We start from the raw sequence: 17,293 nt of genomic DNA on the forward strand, positions 1-17,293 counted from the left end.
TAATATTCTTAACTGATGCATCTCATCTCTTTTGTCCAACATTTGTCTTGACATAATGGTGGTTTCTTTTAGGGTTTGGAAGCTGCATCTGCTATGTACCCCAACACTTTAGCATGAACTTCTCAGATTATTTTTTTTGTCCTATAAACCGGGCTGTATGAGTGTTCTGTGTTTTGTTTTGTCTTTTAAGTTGTATAAATGACTAGAACCCAAACAGATTCACTGCATACAGAGCCTCTGGTCATTTTGTGCGGCATAAACAGTATAAACTTCCTAAATTCCTTCACGTAGCTCACAGTAAGATCAGAAGTCACTGCGTGCCAGGTTGAGGAGGAGGAGGAGGAGGAGGGCTGGCTTGTTCATGTTAGGCTCACTGCAGGACAAGAGGAGGATATATGAAGGGCTGAGATGAACTGAAGCTGCTGTGGTCATGAGGCCGAAGCAAAAACGACAAGTGTGCGTCCTTCTACCCAACAAGCAGCACCTGGACTGTACGGTCAGGGTGAGTGGCTCTCAAAGTCCTTTACGGTCTTTATTTTTTTTAAGTTTTAGATTATAATGCATCAATTGAAACTGGAGAAATGTATAGACTCCAGATTTAATTGGACGTCAACGAAACTGTCTTTTTGTTTTTTTTGAAGACTGATAATAAACATTTTACATAGTTTTTGTTGATGTTCCAAAATCATGCAGGGACCAAACTGATCCTTAAAAGTGATCATTTGATCTCTGCAGAGTGGAAAAGCTTCTGCAAGAGTCTTATTACCATTATGGGACAGTGACGCTCATTTAATCCCACAATGATTAAACTCTCTGGAGAAGAGTTGACAGCTTTTTTGGGTAGGATGGTTCATTTTTTTAAATCTTTGGAATAAGCCCTTCAAATTAGGTTTAAACAACAATATGCTTTTCATGCAAATTATAACAATGAAATTATTAAAATATGCAAAGAAAATAAAGTCACTATAGATTTTACAGTATGTATCTGTGGTCAAGGAGGGATCACCATCACATCAAGGTTGCACCACACAACTGTCTGATGATATCACTGAGCCGAGTGGTGTGAGCTCTTGCTTCTTCTTCTTGTTTGTGTTATTGAATGTGTGTTTTTTTAGACGCAGGCCAGAGGCCGTGAGGTGTTGAACAGTGTGTTGAAGCAGCTTGGCGTCAGTGATCTCCAAGTCTTCGGCCTGGCTGTTCTCAGAGGTCAGTTTGAGCTTGTGTGGGAGTTCGGTAGAAAGTGTTTTGAATTAATTTAATGTGGAATGGTGAGAATTAGGGAGGCAGCTAATAACAAATGAACTTATGGGAATAAACAAAGGATAGAAAGTTATTCACTTATCAGCCAAAGAGGTTAAATCACATTAAATAAAATAACTATGTCGCCCATGTTCACTTAATATGTGAATTTCTTCCCTCAGATAATGAATACCTCTTTGTTGATTTGGAACAAAAGCTGAACAAGTACTTCAGGAAAAGGTGGAGCAGAGGATCCTTGATGGTGAGTTCTTTTCTCTCAAGTCTTTTGTAGTGTTGAATTTAAGCTCTGCAACCTTTTTCTAACAAGATTTACACTCTTGAACGGGCATATAGTGATAATGTATTGTATATTGTCTTTGTTACACAAATTCAGTTTGCTTCTTGAACTATCTAGAGAATGGAGGTTATATTCAGAAAGCAGTTTTTTTCAAATTAGCAACATTTCCCTTTGACTCTGTTGAAATATTTATTGTTTTTTACATTTACAGGTCCCATTCATCTTATTTCTGAGAGTGCAGTATTACGTAGAGAGTGGGCAGTTAATATTGTAAGTTATTCCTCTGTCTGAACATATACAAGCATGAACATTCTGCCCTCTTTGCATAACAATGTGTAAATAAAGTGTCTTATTGCCATGGATGAATTTATAGACTTTGTTGAACCCATGAAACAGAGTCAACTTCTGTGATTTGGTGTCTTATTTGGTTGTTTCAGGAGCAGCAAAGTGCAGCAGCTCTACTACACCGAGCTGAGGCAGAAGGTGCTGCGCTCACAGAGCCGCCATCAGGAAGCTCTGCTCTTCCAGCTGGCAGCGTCTGTGCTCCAGGCTGAAGTGGGAGATTTGGAGCAGAGAGAAGGGAGTGATGAAGAAGTGGAGGAGGAGGGAGAGGAGAAAAGACAGGAGAGAAAACACAGACATTACTTTCTTCCTGAAGATTACTTTCCCTCTTGGGTAAAAATTAAAACTTTTGGGCAGGATTTGTTGGACATTGTAAATTATTTGACATGTTTCTGTAACACGTGCTCGTGTCCACAGTTGATAAAGCGTCGTGGCAGAGAATACCTGCTCCGACACAGTCCGGTGTTGCACGGTGAGCTGAGAGGTGTGTCACGCAGCCAAGCCATCCTGCAGTTTATAAAAGAGGCCAGCAGCCTGCAGGACGGACCAGTCACCTTCTACAGGATGAGACAGGTCAGACTGTACACACAGGCTCCGTGTTTCAGATAACTAAAGAAAACTATCAGAAGGAAGACAGTAAAGGTTTAAACTGTGAGGATGTTTGCTGTTGTAGAAGAAGATGTTTTTTATTATGTGTCAAACAGTATCTCAGACACCACTGGTCTGATTTTGATTAAACTTGTAGGGATTAATCAATCATAAGTATAGACACTGTTCTGGTGTTAACAATTATGTAAATGTACATGTACAGCTCTAAATCTATATTTTTAAAGGTCCAATTTCAGTGAAAATCAGAGAGATTCTTATTGATTTGACTCCAATAGGCTGCATTATTTGACATGTTTGACTTATTTATGATTTTGTGATTTTTTTCCTTTAGTTTAACTTCCACAATTATCAGGATTGATGACTGACACGGAAAAGACTTAAACCTGACCATTCATGCTGGGAAAATATGTTTCCATGCTTATATTATCAACTGTTGTTCCTCACTGTCAATCACTGCGCTATATTGTTATTGTCAAGAAGATTATGGGAGACACAAACAACTTAAAATGTAACAACACAGTCATACAAATTCCTCCGTGTCCTGACGGCATCTGTCTGCTGCAACACTAATAATATGACCAAATCTGTTTACAGTCACCTTCTTCTTCTGTCATTTCATGTTCAGGAGAAAAAGATGCTCAAATGTTCAATTCTTCTTGGCGTTACACTGAAAGGAGTCCATATTTATCAGGTGAGTCTTCCACAGTGATAAAGTTAGGAATTTATTTTATACACATTAATTCTTGAAGGCTTTGACTGGAACTTTCTTAACTTGGCTCCTGAGTTTGTGTGTTTTACAAATGTGAACTCATTTGATTTTTCTTAAGGAGGTGGAAGGGAAGCAGTGTCTGTTGTATGATTTGTCCTGGACTAATATAGACCGCTTCACTTTCCAGGTTGGTCCCAAAGACTACACACACAGAGATACACAAAGACAAGCATACATGTGCAATACAACAATAAACTAATCTTGCACATTGCCACTCATAAACCTCTCTCTTTTATTAAATTCTATCTCTTATTCTTCAGGGCTGCAGGTTTGAAATCCACGCAGTGGGCTCTCTGTGCCTCCCCAAGCTGCTCTATTACACTCATTCAGCCTTCCACTCCAAACACATCCTGAGGCACCTCAGTGACAGCCACAGACTCCACATCAACACCAGAGATGCAGTCAGCTACATCCAGCAGCTGGAGGACATGCAAGGTCAGCAGCCTCATCTTTAATTTCCTCTGCTAGAACTGTACATGTTCATGAGTTGATGTAATTAAAAAGTTTGATCAGCTTCCACATGAGGGACCCAAATGTCCTGAAGATTTCAGGTAGCTGCATCTCCAGTTATTGCCAGCTCAAAAACAAATCCTTTATTTTGTTATAAGTCCATTTCAAACTTGATTTGTTCCTTTAAAAAAAAAAAAGTTAGTCATTTTAATGAGTTTTACATGATTGGAAAGCCTCCACTGAACATCTAATCAAACCATATTGCTTTTATTATTCAATTATTCTTCACATTCATTCAATAAATCCAAATTTAACTAAACAATATAATTGAAAAAACTTAATGAAGAATATTATTCAGACTCTAAACCAAAGTGTTTTCAGACACAAGCATGAAAACAGAATAAAATGGGACCTTTATGTAAATCAGTTTGTTACATAATCAAAGTCCCTGGATGTCTTTCTCTGTGTCTCTGCAGCCAGTCAGTTCTACAAAGAGGCCTACATCTGTGACACAGCACGGCTTATACAGAAACTCCACTGCAACAGCCTCACATCCTCCATGTCTGACTGCAGCGCTGCAGTGGAAACAACCACACATACCTGGACCGAAGAGGAGGAGGAGGAAGGCTCTATGACAGGTCAGCTGAAAGGAGACAATGGTGCAGCTCTTGATTTAGTCAGCTGTACTTCCAAGCTTATGAAATCTATTTTAGTAACTCATAGTAAGGCTACTTTGACACAGACAATTTACAAGCTAATTGGTCATAAATAGTTTTATTAGTTGTAGTATTTTTGGCTGGATATGAAGACACACTGTGTTTATGTTGATGGCAGAGTTTGAGCTGTGTGTGGACGAACCAGAAGAGGTTTTTGTTGACAACCCAGCTGAGGTGCCCTGGCTGGCTGAGGTGCTCCGTGCTGTGCCTATTGATGGACGCATGGTGTTACCTCCATCTTGTTGGACAGGTTAGTCCAAAAATCACTATGAAACAGTATCTAAAATAAGCTCTCATTGTGTGCTCATCATTTCTATCTCACATCATTTTATGTCCTCTTTCATGATCAGCTGTCACCATGGAAATGAAACAGGTGAGAAACTGCAGATTTATCTAACTGATCATTCATGGAAGATATCTACATCAAAGGTACCAGGGATCAACCAGAGTTTCCTCTCATGTTTGCTCAGGTTTTGAAGATGAGGGCTGATGAGGGCCTTTCTGTGGACTAGTGCACAGCCAGAGGCAAGATGGACTCATTACATGTTCTGCAGCTCAGCACAAGACCCCTAATACAACTGCCCTGATACTCACATCATTTTACAAATGAGTAATCACACTGAAGGTTGAGAGGTCAACTAATTCTGTACCTAACATATCAATTATAGTGGCAATTACTGTATTTCCAGTGTAACATAAGCATCTTTTAACTAGTATCTGCAACTATAATCAAAATAAAAATGTCAAGGAATAAATAAACGTGTCAAAAACGTGTCTGTTTCTGCTTACATTGAGATTGGTGACCTAATGTAATAATTTCACCTTCGACCTCAGCAAAATGCTAAATAGCCAGATTAAGTGGAAACATCTGTGTGGGTGTGCAAGGCTTTTAATGAGCATTTAAAAATGAAGGGAACAGTTTTGCCAGCATACAGGGTGAACAGAGACACAGATTATAGCACATGAAAACAGAAGTGAAATTATAAAAGTGACAGTAAAAACCAAAATAGTAGTGCATCAGTAGAAAAAAAATCCTAAACACAGAAATTGAAGGTTTAAATAGTATTTTCTTCCTTCATGTATTGTTTGGATTAAAAAAATGAAAAAGAAGAGCTTCTTATTACTACCAAATAATTTAATGAAATTTATAAGATAGAATCACTCAGTATTATCCTTAATATTGTCAGTGAAGCCAAATAATAGAATCAACATCAAAAACAATAAATTAAATATTAAACTAACATTTAACAATAAAAAATGTATTATTTTGGGTTTGGTTTCTCTCTATTGAACAATGTTATTGCACCATGTCTTGTAAGGAATAAGGCATTAATAAGGAATCACACATGATTCTTCCAATTCAACCAAAAGAAATCCAAAATAATTTTCCTGAAGAGCTGAGTAACATTTTCTTTGTCTGTTATTACAAGAGTACAACTCAAATATAATCAAGTATACATCTCTTCTAACTTCTCCAAGGTAACACTTTGTCAACAACTCCATTAAGACTTGTTTTAACTACAGAAACGAACTGCTTGTGAAAAACTGAAAATCTGAGTAACCTTGAATTGTGATGATGAGACATTATTATAAATTAGATCAGATAGTTGTACCACAGGGAGGGAAGGTGGCTTTTGCTTAATTGTATTATCTTTGTTATTCCTTTGCAGTTCTTTGTGAGGGGATATTAGATGGAAAGTTTCTATTTCTTTTGGTTAAATCATTCAGGCTACCGATGTCGTCTGTAGTCAGTCAGCCAATCAGCGCGACCGTTTATTGCTGCATTCAAGTTACATGGGATGAATGATACTCATATTAACGACTTGCCAGCATTAACGTCATTAAGATGGTTCTTTATATCCAGTATCAGTTTGATTTTCAGACACTCCCATAATATTACTCACCAAGTCGTATGTATCAGAGCTTTCTCTCAGTCGTAATTACGAATTGGCTTTTGATGTGAACAAGATTTACAAGTTGGAGTCTCGTAAATTACAACAATTCAGTCATGCCGTGAAGGCGGCATGTGACCCAAACACGGAAGCAGTACAAACGGATGCAAAAGTAAAAAGTTCAGGTTCCTGCGATGTCACATAAACGCAACCTAAACTAAACGTTATTACTATTACTATCCACACTAACTGTTAAAACAGCAGATACGTTTTGGATGCTATTGTTTTGTCCAGATGACTTTCTCTTGGTTTCGCGTTGCGGTGCCGCTTTGTGTTGCGGTGTTATCGGCTGCTGTCGCCTTTCTCGCACACAATCAAGGTAAGTGGATTAAAAGATGAGGCTGAAACTATGAAATGATCGAAAAAAGTCACTGTAACGGTGACAGATAACAGCTGAGAAGACTATCAGCTGTAATGTTGACTAACAGCGCCCTCACCTGGCTCTACTTCCGCCGTTATGTTGCTTGTGTAACCCCGGTTCTCCCTACAGCGATGCCGCCTCCTCTCCCTGCCGCTCTCGGTATCTGCTCTCTGGCCGGGATGGCACTCATCTGGAGGGACATTAGCTCGAAGATGAAAGGTGAAAGCCGGACACTAAGCAGCCTGCTCAGCCAGTACTTGGCGGTGAAGGGAGTCGGCTGGCTGGGCAGACGGCAGAGACGGAAACTTGAAGCCGATACGCTCAATGTGAAGCAAGTTCAAGAGGAGACTCTGCTGAAGCGCCTGCAGAAAAACCAGCACACATGTTATGGAAAACAGTATGACTTCAGCTCAATAAAAGGTAAAAAAAAAAAAAAAAAAAAAAAAAAGGGCATTTGTAATTTATCTGCTGTCTAACTGATGCAGGATAACAACCTGCATGTGTTGTACTACAGCTCTGCACACTGATTTGTCCTCTGACTACCTGTGATGTAACATTACGTACTACTGTTATGTATAGGCTACTATGTGTATGTGCAGAGGGCAGTGGCAGCATGGCCGTAGCCAGGATTTCAGGTCATGAGTCTAAATTCCCCAAAAACCACCCCTCCCTCCCCATCAAGAAAGTTTTGTCTAGGCATCAAACACGACCGTATAATTCTCTTCATAATTTTTTTTCACGTTGTTTATATTAGAGCTGCAACGATTAGTTGATTAATTATTAGTCCATCAACAGAAAATCTGTAGTTATTTTGACAATTAATTAATCGTTTTTGGTCATTTTCTAAGAAAAAAGCCAAAATTATGTGGTTACAGTTTCTTAAATTAGAATATTTACTGGTTTCTTTAGGCCTGTATGACAGTAAACAGAATATTTGGGTAGTGGACCGCTGATCAGGACAAATCAAGACATTTGAGGTTGCATCTTGAACTTTGGGAAACCGTGATGAACCTTTTTCACCATTTTTTGATATTGTATAGACCAAATGACTAATCGATTAATCAAGAAAATAATCAACAGATTAATTGATAATGAAGATAATCAATAGTTGCAGTCCAAATTTATATTCATTTAAATGTTAAATTACAAAAGATGCAGCAAATCCTAACAAATATATGACAGATTAATCGATAATAAAAAGTAATTGTTTTTTGCAGCTAATCTAGTTATTACTTACAGCACACTATAGTATTTTATTTTTTATCTACAATGCTGTCAAATATAAATATCATATATACAACATGAATATATAACATATTTTATGACAAATTAAGTCCTGCCTATAAAAATGTGGGACCACTTAGGGACCACTAACTATCTTTTTTAGGAGCTTTCAACTGCATCTCACAGTCTTCATCATTGAAAACAGTTTTCACTCATAAACAGAAACCTTAAAACTAACTGTGTACGGATGTTTTTCAGACAGCGGTGGCTTTCGGGCGCGTCACCCCATCACCACATACGAGCACTATCGTGAGCTCATCGGTCGCATCGCTGCGGGAGAGGAGAAGGTGATCATCGCTGAGAAGCCGCTGATCCTGGCCATGACCTCTGGGACATCGGGAGCCAGCGCCATGCTGCTCAGCACCAAGGACACTAACACTGAGTTCTTCCTGCAGGTGAACAGGCTGCTTGATAACGATGACAATGTATTGGGCCAGTTGCAGCCTAAAATGTGGAAACACAGTCTTGTGAGTGTCTGGAGAGTTGACAGTTTCAATGTCTTGTCCGAGGATGTCCTCCAGGGAAGAGGGGCATTGCTGAAAATGTTTGTGAAGTTATCAAGTTAAGTTAAAAGTTCAGTTTTAAAGTAAAATCGGCATAAAGTCATATGTTCACAGTGTTTCAGTTGCACTCTACGAGCTGAGGTCTGCGTAACAATTTCTCTCTGCTGTGTTGTTGTGCATGTAAAACTATGTTAATGGTGTAATAATGTGTGTGTGTTTTCACCAGGGAGTGACTGTGTGTTTAGACATCATGCGGCAGGCGTTCCCCGCCACAGATAGCCTCCAGCGCACAACCAAGTTCTTCTACACACCGACTTTTCGCCAGTCAGAAGCTGGCATTCCCATTGGGCCAAACTCCTCCACACCAGCCTCCTCCCACCACATGCTCAACCTCTATACCACCCCAGCACCTGCCTTCGAGGTGAGATACACAAAGTGATTATTAAGAGCGTCATCTCTTTGTCATGTATTGTATGATTAAAATTTACTGCAAATACCAAGTGATTTTTTTTTTTTTTTATCCCTTCAGGTTCCCAGTGAGAAGGACACTCTCTACCTGCATCTCCTCTTTGCTCTGAAAGATCCCAGTGTGGGAACACTGGAGTCCAACTTTGCCTCCACAGTCTTCTATGCCTTCACTGCCTTACAGGTACAGCATGATTGATTTATTATACATGTCATGAGAAAACACTTCCTGTGTTACCTCTGCTTTGATCTCTTTCATTGTTCTTTCATTCCGTATTCTATGTGATAAGATGCATAGAGAGAAAAAAATAGGCAAAATTGTCACTAAAATAAAGAAGAATGTAGAAATTTTGAAAAGAAAAAATCACAAATGCATCCATGAATGTTACATTTGTGAAATCATCTAAAATATATAGATTGTTATGTTTCAGAAAATCCAGGCAGGCAAGCAAAAAAGTAAATCAACTTGAATTTCATCAAACAGCAGCATCCTGTTGTTAATTTGGTGGAGAACTACTTGCAGTATCCTTCAAGCTTGCCTGGTTTGAGTCCCACTGGGACCTTTTCTAATAAAGTGGTCTGAAATCAGACCACTGAAAGTGTCAAGTGCTCTCTGACCAAAAAAAGAAGCTCTGCTAATTTGCTTGATGAACTAAGGATTAGAGAAGTAATTTCTGTCTGATCTCTATGTCCTGCAGGAGCGCTGGCAGGAGCTTGTAGAGGACATTGAGAGAGGGAAGGTCAGCAGCGCTCTGGCTCTGGAGCCTAAAGTGAGGGCCAGACTTGAGGCTCTGATGAAGCCAGACCCGGAGAGGGCTGCTCAGCTCCGGGCTCACTTCCAGGACGGCTTCCGAGGGATTGCAAAGCGCCTCTGGCCTCACCTCCACCTGGTGCTGGCAGTGGACTCAGGCTCCAATCAGATCTACGGGGACATGTTGAGGGAGAACTACTGCCAAGGAATACCTTTCTACTCGCCCTTCTACGCTGCTACTGAAGGTAAAAACCTGCACCTGTCATCCCTTTGAAATTAACTCATCTAAATGATGAAGTGGTGTGTTCTGGTGGTGGCGAGTTATTCTGACAAAGGGTGCATGTTTTAATATGAAACCTTCATGAAGCCATCTAACGCATGGTTTAATAAGCTGAATGTTAAGAGGGATGTGTGCATGTGTCATTAGCATTCACAGACCAATGGTTGTAAAATGTATGGCTTTGATAGGATTGATATGAATGTGTTTATTTCAAACTATAGTAATTTATAAAGCATTTTAGGCTTTTACAGTATAAGAGAAAAACACATTTTCTGTTTACAGATTAAAAAATGATCAGAGGTAACTTATATTGGGCATTTGTCGTCATTTTTGACAATTTATAAAAGAAAAACCTGTGATGCTCCATCGAAAAAATCAATGAGTAGATCAATCAGTAATGAAAACTGTCACTAGTTGTAGTTCCCAAACAAGAATACTGGGATTTTACAAATCAGAAACTCATCCACAGTCAGTTTCGGCTTTAACTGTGTGTATGTCCCCCCTGCAGGTCTCATAGGGGTGAATCTGTGGCCTGAGGAACCAAACAGACGCTACCTGCTGTGTCCTCGTTCCATGTTTTGTGAGTTTCTGCCAGAGAGCAGCCTGGAGGAGGAGACGCCTCACACTGTGCTGATGGAGGAGGTGAAGGAGGGAGACAACTATGAGCTCGTTATCACAAACGCTTCAGGACTCTTCAGGTCTGAGAGATGTTTCTTATTTTCAGTTTAGTTAAGTATGCGTAGAATTGTTCTTTTGAGTTGTTCCCAGTTTTGGTTGGAGTTTTAAAGTCCCAGTCAAACATTTTCTCTACAGAGAGCCGTTCAGTCACACAGGGAAATTGTCAGATGAGTGCACTTTTGTCAAACTCTAGACTACAAAATGAGACATTGTGTTCCATAATTGCTTTGTTTCATTGGTATTTGGATGTTGTTCCGCTTGGTTGCACAGCATCAGGACAGGATGATAATGTTTCTATCTGTGCTCCGGCTCCGTAAGACAAACTGACATGCAATTAAAAACTTATAGATGCTCAGTGTGTACGACCTACAAAACGTTTGAGTCTAGGTACTTCATGAATATTTGATGTGTCGGACAGCTGCATAAATGAGTGGTATTCGCTGTGTTACAGATATCGCATTGGAGACATCGTGAAAGTAGTTGGATTCCACAACCAGTGTCCTATTGTTGAGTTTCAATACAGGTACGGTTGTGCATATGCGTGCACGTTTATTGCATTTCATCTGCTCTTGTGAATGTTTGAAATGTACGACACACTGTAACTGAGTATTTTCGCCCTGCTTCTCCTGTCAGACGGGGTCAGATGTTGAATGTTCGAGGGGAGAAAGTGTCTGAGTCGCTGTTCCTTGATGTTTTGAAGAAAGCTGTTGCTCAGTGGCCCGGAGCACAGCTGGTTGACTACTGCTGTGCAGAGAGCGGCATCTTAGGTAAAAAGTCTCAGACAAAATAGAATTTTGAATCTAATACATGTGTATGAGCTCCTCTGAGCAGTTTGTCAGGCACAGTTTGCACAATAATGAATCGTATCTTTCTGTGGTGTTGCAGGAGATTCGATAGGCGGCTCAGATCCTCATTACCAGGTCTTTATAGAGCTGAAAGGTGTGAGGAACCTCACAGAGGCACAGCGATATAAGGTAAGACAATCCTGATAAGCATCACCAACAGACAGCATGTTTGCGCTTTATCATAAAAACTGTTTTTTTTATCCTCCTTCCTTCCAGTTGGACATTTGCCTCCAGCAGGACTCGGCTGTCTACAAGTCTTTCCGTATCAAAGGCAGCATCGGACCAATGAGGGTGCAGCTTGTAGCAGAGGGTGCATTCAAGGAACTTCGCAAGCAGATGATGGCCTTCTCAAACACGTCACCCAACACGTTCAAAATGCACCGGGTGCTGCGCAGGAAAGAATACGCCGACTTCCTCTTGGGAAAAACAGTTTCCTGAAATCTGAAGGAAAAGGAATTGTCGGGAAATGAGACAGTATGTGTGTGGACTGTAGTGAGCACTGACAGAATATAATATCTCCAGTTGTTATATCAGCGACTCACGAATGAGTTGATGAATTGTGCCTTTTGGAAAGTGACAAACACAAAAACAGAACATCATCAATTATTGGCAAAGAAAAATGTTAGTTTGACTGATTGATTGTTTTGTTGTTTCTTTGTACCATATTTATAAGTTTATTAAAGTGAACTGTTAAGCTGTTACTGTAGTTTTGTGTAATTCAATGTTTCAGGACCTTGTCTGACTTCCATGAGAATCAAATTTACACCATACAGTACCTGTTAAAAGTTTGGACACACTTTCTCTTTCAAGGGAATGAGAAAGTGTGTCCAAACTTTTGACTGGTATAAAGAATAATCATTCTGATGGTTGGAAAACTGATGAAGAGGTTCGCTGCCTTATCACCACTGGCTTGATGAAGCTGAAGAAAAATCCACACAACATCTAGAAAATTATCCGCACTAACCTTGCTAAATCTTGTAAAATGCCTACATTGCTATGTTTTTTTGATTAATAATATTCTTTGAATAGATACCATCTGGTGTTATTTATATGGCACCACCACACTCGCATTGTCTCATAAGTGCAATCAACTGTGAAGATTAAAGCAACATTTGGCAAGAAGTTTGTCTAAAAATAAAACTCCTGTTTTCTGCAGAAATCATGAAGGGGGGCCACAGTGTAACACAGAATAACATTGTAAAACCTTCTCTTTGAGAGAAGATGTCTTTTATCTAATGTATCTGCTGTAGGTTTGCGTCTCCAGCAAGTGCCAATTCAAAACCTAAAAGTGAAATTAAGGAGCCTAATGAGCAGCGAGCTTGTTAGAAAACACTGATTAGCTAAATCTGGACACAGAAGCATTAGATGTTCTGACTCTGTTGTCTCGTTTGTGTTCTCTTATTGAGAGCACTCAGACTGGATGTGCTGGTACAGGTAAACTAGGAGCTCTGCAGTTTCCTGTAATCAGATGGTGTCTTCTTTGGTGCTTAAATTCAAATTTTTTCCCAATCAATTAATACATTTGTCTTCAGAACTGATATTTTTGTCTCAACAAACTCCCCCTCATGAATAACCCTTTTTTTTCAGATAATGTAGGGCTGGACCAGTTTTCTTTTAGAACTTGCTGCAGTGAGTTGCTAAATTCTTCTAAAGCCACTAAATGTACTTGCCATGTCTGCGTTTACTCTTTATCATATTATTGACTTCTCTCAGTACAATGCCACAACTTTATCAACCACTAGAGGGCGATAGTCAATAGCTGTCATTCCTGCTTTCTACTCCAGTTTGTCAACTTGCAACTCTTTCTTTTCTCTGAAGTAAAACAGTGACTTCTTTGTCCTTATGCTGACTGTTGGTGCCTTCAACTTTATTGGCTCATTGTAAGTCAACCCAGCATAAAACAGTTTAACAGTTTTCTAGTGTAAATTTAGTAGAGAGGTCATTTTTAGCTGCAGTCATTTTGAGATCAGTGAGAGTATGGACTTAAATGTTTTCAACATCATTATGAGATTTTATGAGATGTACTTTTGCACCAAAGTTACACTCTTAGTCAATCACTGATTATTTAGCACAGGATGAGGCACATAGGCAGCTGAATACTGAATAAGCCCAGATCAGAGTTGAACCTGTCTGAAAGTGTTACTCTCATGTGTTTTTGTAACACAGGCTTCTCTCCAGCAGGTCTCTCCAATCACAAAGTGGGCTAATATTTTTAGTAACATCCCATTTCAGCAGAGACTTGACACTGCTCTCGTTGTATTTTGGGTTCACAGTATGATCAGACCAAAACAGCAGTGAAGTGAAAAGAGCTAAATTTACTTCCATTGAAGCTCAGACCAAATGGCTTTTTCATGAGGCTGAGGTGGTGTTTTCCTCCTTTGAAGGCTTTAAACCGATTAAACTGTACTTACATGAAGATGTGATCTGAAGTCTGGCATCTTACTCATGTTCTCCAGCACATCAGAGGTACCCAGGTGGTTCTGAATCTTAAGCACCGCAATCTCTCATAGCTCTAAAAAGAACTGAAACAGTAGAAATGATGGCTTTTCCTTGTTGTTTTAACAGGAAAACTTTGAAAGAAATAGTGATTTTAACCTCAGGAAATAGATAACACAGGTTGAATAAATAAAATGAAACAGTTGATTTCACAAAACCTTTTAAACACATACTGTAAAGAAGAAGTTAAAAATCCACAAAGATCACACTGAAAATGAGGCTATTTTCAAAATCTATGTCCATTGTTTGAATTTTTGAATTAAATAATTCCAAGTCAGGGTGCCACATAACAATATCTGGGGCAAACTTAAATTTTCTTAAAGGTGCTATGTGGAGTTTCCAGAAATTTCTTCTCATTAATGACACCTGTGGCCGTTAAGTGAGCCGCAGTCGACATCCTCTTGCTTGCACATGCGCTCGTACTCCTTCAGTGTGAGAGAGCAGTGGCACAAGACTATTTTTTGTGCTTAAGTGGACTCTTTGTTGGACTCTGTGTTGTGGTGGATGCCGGTCATTTGTTGATGTCAGCGGACTCCATTTCTAAGCTAACGTTAGCTAGTGTTGCACCTTGTTGGCACTGTAAGTGGGCATAAGAGCAGCTAGGCCCTTGGGAACACACATAAACGTCACATCTTTTGGATTTTCCCAGCAAAACCATCCTGAATCCTTTACATAGAACTCAGTCCACCGAGAAAGTCGGGTAGGGTCTCATTTTTTTATGTTACGTTACATCCGTTCACACATTGGCAATATAAAGCAATTAATACATGTAAATTGCTTCACAGTTCTTACATATAGCACCTTTAATGATGACAGTCTGCTCTTGTGATTTTATTGTGCATTATTAGTTTGGTTCCAGAGTTGAATATTATGACAGTATGGTAGAGAAATCTAGCATATTTCCATGCTTTCACTGTTTACAGATTGGCATTTTTTTCCCTCGTGGAGGTTTAGTGAGATGGTGTGTGTCTTCCTCTGTCATCTGCACGTGCCTCAAGGATTTACACATGCATATAAACACACACAAACAAAGCCTCTGAGCCCATCTGCTCCGGTCACAAGTTAATTCAATGTAAACAGCTGAGATTTGAGAATGACGGGCTTGATTTCTCAATGGGGAAGGACGATGTGTTTAATTGAGAGAAGGGATGGTGCATATTGAGTGAATGGAGTTGGCCACAAAGCTTATCTATCTTACAGTATAAGTCTGGATTAATTCCAGATCCAGGCTGTGGTTTTTCATTGAAGGTAAATAAGATTCCTATTTATTTTTTTATATATTCCAATTTGTTTAAAAACTTGTATTTGATTTTTTTTATTTTCTCAATTTAAATTGAGTAAAATCCCTCAGGCTTCACCTCTTGTAGTTTAGACAAACACAAAAGTCAGTTTCAGGGTTAATCTTAAATAACCCTTCAGTAATTTACTCAGTCCAGGTAAATGCCACCACTCCCCGCAGAGCTGAGAACTGTGGGAAATGTAGTTGGGGTTATATTTCATCTGGCCGTCTGTGCGTCACTCTGTCCTATTAGACCACAGAGTAGATAGTGAGCATGTTTAATGGATTAGCCTCTTTATTAGTGACAAGAAGAGATGGATGAACTACAAGATGAAAGAACAATAAGAGGCCATTAAAAATAGATAGCAGTGAAGGGCTGCCAGGGTTTGAATAGGATCCGAGAGGGGGAACAATACTCTCTTACAGTCTGCCAGCCAGTCTTTTACTTTCACTGGTTGTCTTTTTTTTTCTCTTTTTTCTCCAAATGCAGCTGGATGGTTTAATTGTGCACCTTTAATCACCAGTCAGCTGTACAATACATTGTTCTCATTGCTTTTTTAAAAGAAAAAACTTTTTCTTTTCAATATTGTTAAATTTTACCCTACAGTTATCTTAATGGGTCTATACAATTTCAAAGAAAGGCCACTTCATTGAACATCGCAGAGATCAGTTCATAAAAACAGCAGTTGCTGCCAAGACTGTCAATCAAGATCAAAACCAAACTTATTTTTCACCCTAAAGATTACAATCTTCATTTCTGGCTGTAGGAAATCCCCACACAGCTGCAGCATCTAATCAGCTCTTCCAATATTACCAACTCTATATAGCTGCATATTGTCAGCTGTCTATTGTTTCTGTTTACTGGACTCTCAGTCTGCATGAAGCTACATCTAATGGTCCAGAAAATATACTGACGAGATTTAAACATTCTTTTTTTTTTTTTCAAACTGACAGGAAGGCATAGAAAGACTAAAAATATTCTAGTTTCAAACATAGACAAAGAAGACTCTCCTGTTTTTAACCAAGGGAACAAGACAGCCCTACAACAATTAGTCTCGACTGTCATGTTAATTTGAATATGGAGGTGAGGCGCTGAACGGTGTATAGGAAAGCTTCAAAATGATATATCATTGCAGGATCTGTTCAAGGTTTTCTTCTAGCTTCTGGGGAAATCTATACAACCTTCGCACTGCATTGTCGCCTCCGTCCTAAAGCTCCACATAAATCACAGTGACAAAAAAAAAAAAAACCCAAAAAAACAATTCAGCTTCACATTTTAGTGAAACTCAGACTATTCCTCCCGCTGGAAATCTTTTACCCTCCACTTTAAAATGAGCTGAATGGACCTAGTCTAAATTATTATATGTCTAAATTATGTAAATACCTAAATTATACCTCTAAACCATATGAACCATGTTAACTCATGTCCACAAAAAGCATCCCCTAATTACCACAGCACTTGTTTATTTCATAATAATGAATATTTAATGGCAGTTGCATTAATTTAATTAATAGTAGAAGATCATCTTTCCACCATTACTGTTAAATTTAATGAGATTAATATTGACAAAATTCATTAAAAATGGAGATGATGTGGTTTAAAGATTAATGATTGTCTCTGTTCCTGTCAAGCAACTGCACTATCTAGAGGTATTTCCCCTCGTCGGCTAAGCTGTATTGTTTACTTGGTGAGTTAAGACACGATGTTACTTTGGTGTGTTTAGCATCAAGTCCTCATGAAAAACATCTCCAGGCTTATCCTTTTAATCCGCTCTTAGCGGCTTAATTCGGAGCTTTAATTCTCTCATGAGGATGCTGGAGGGTCCAGGAGGACAACAGTGACCAGCTCCATCCAATGAGGCTGAATCAGAGGTGCAGTGAGACATAGTTTGAAACATATACTCAAGGAATGGGATTTTAGGATATGGTTCAATAATGCTCCTGCAGCTCCTTCACTTAGCACAGAAAATATGTAA

The 17,293-nt window shown here is 39.2% G+C and overlaps 2 protein-coding genes across 2 annotated transcripts; both read left to right on the forward strand.

Annotated features, from left to right (window-relative positions):
- Window positions 1-366: 366 nt before the first annotated feature.
- LOC121887621 (FERM domain-containing protein 6-like) lies at window positions 367-5,167 on the forward strand. Its single transcript, XM_042398540.1, has 13 exons — window positions 367-502; window positions 1,116-1,206; window positions 1,422-1,501; window positions 1,749-1,807; window positions 1,975-2,212; window positions 2,297-2,452; window positions 3,114-3,179; window positions 3,316-3,384; window positions 3,518-3,692; window positions 4,184-4,345; window positions 4,542-4,673; window positions 4,774-4,796; window positions 4,894-5,167. The coding sequence occupies exons 1-13, from the start codon at window positions 431-433 to the stop codon at window positions 4,933-4,935; spliced, it is 1,365 nt and encodes a 454-aa protein (XP_042254474.1). The 5' UTR covers window positions 367-430; the 3' UTR covers window positions 4,936-5,167.
- A 450-nt stretch (window positions 5,168-5,617) lies between these two features.
- ghdc (GH3 domain containing) lies at window positions 5,618-12,241 on the forward strand. The gene is made up of 11 exons (XM_042398539.1): window positions 5,618-6,694; window positions 6,866-7,156; window positions 8,219-8,415; window positions 8,750-8,944; window positions 9,053-9,172; window positions 9,687-9,984; window positions 10,528-10,717; window positions 11,149-11,220; window positions 11,331-11,464; window positions 11,583-11,671; window positions 11,759-12,241. The coding sequence occupies exons 1-11, from the start codon at window positions 6,610-6,612 to the stop codon at window positions 11,978-11,980; spliced, it is 1,893 nt and encodes a 630-aa protein (XP_042254473.1). The 5' UTR covers window positions 5,618-6,609; the 3' UTR covers window positions 11,981-12,241.
- The last annotated feature ends 5,052 nt before the right edge of the window (window positions 12,242-17,293 follow it).

This window comes from Thunnus maccoyii, chromosome 20, assembly GCF_910596095.1.
Source record: "Thunnus maccoyii chromosome 20, fThuMac1.1, whole genome shotgun sequence".
In the NCBI taxonomy this organism is placed as follows: Eukaryota; Metazoa; Chordata; class Actinopteri; order Scombriformes; family Scombridae; genus Thunnus; species Thunnus maccoyii.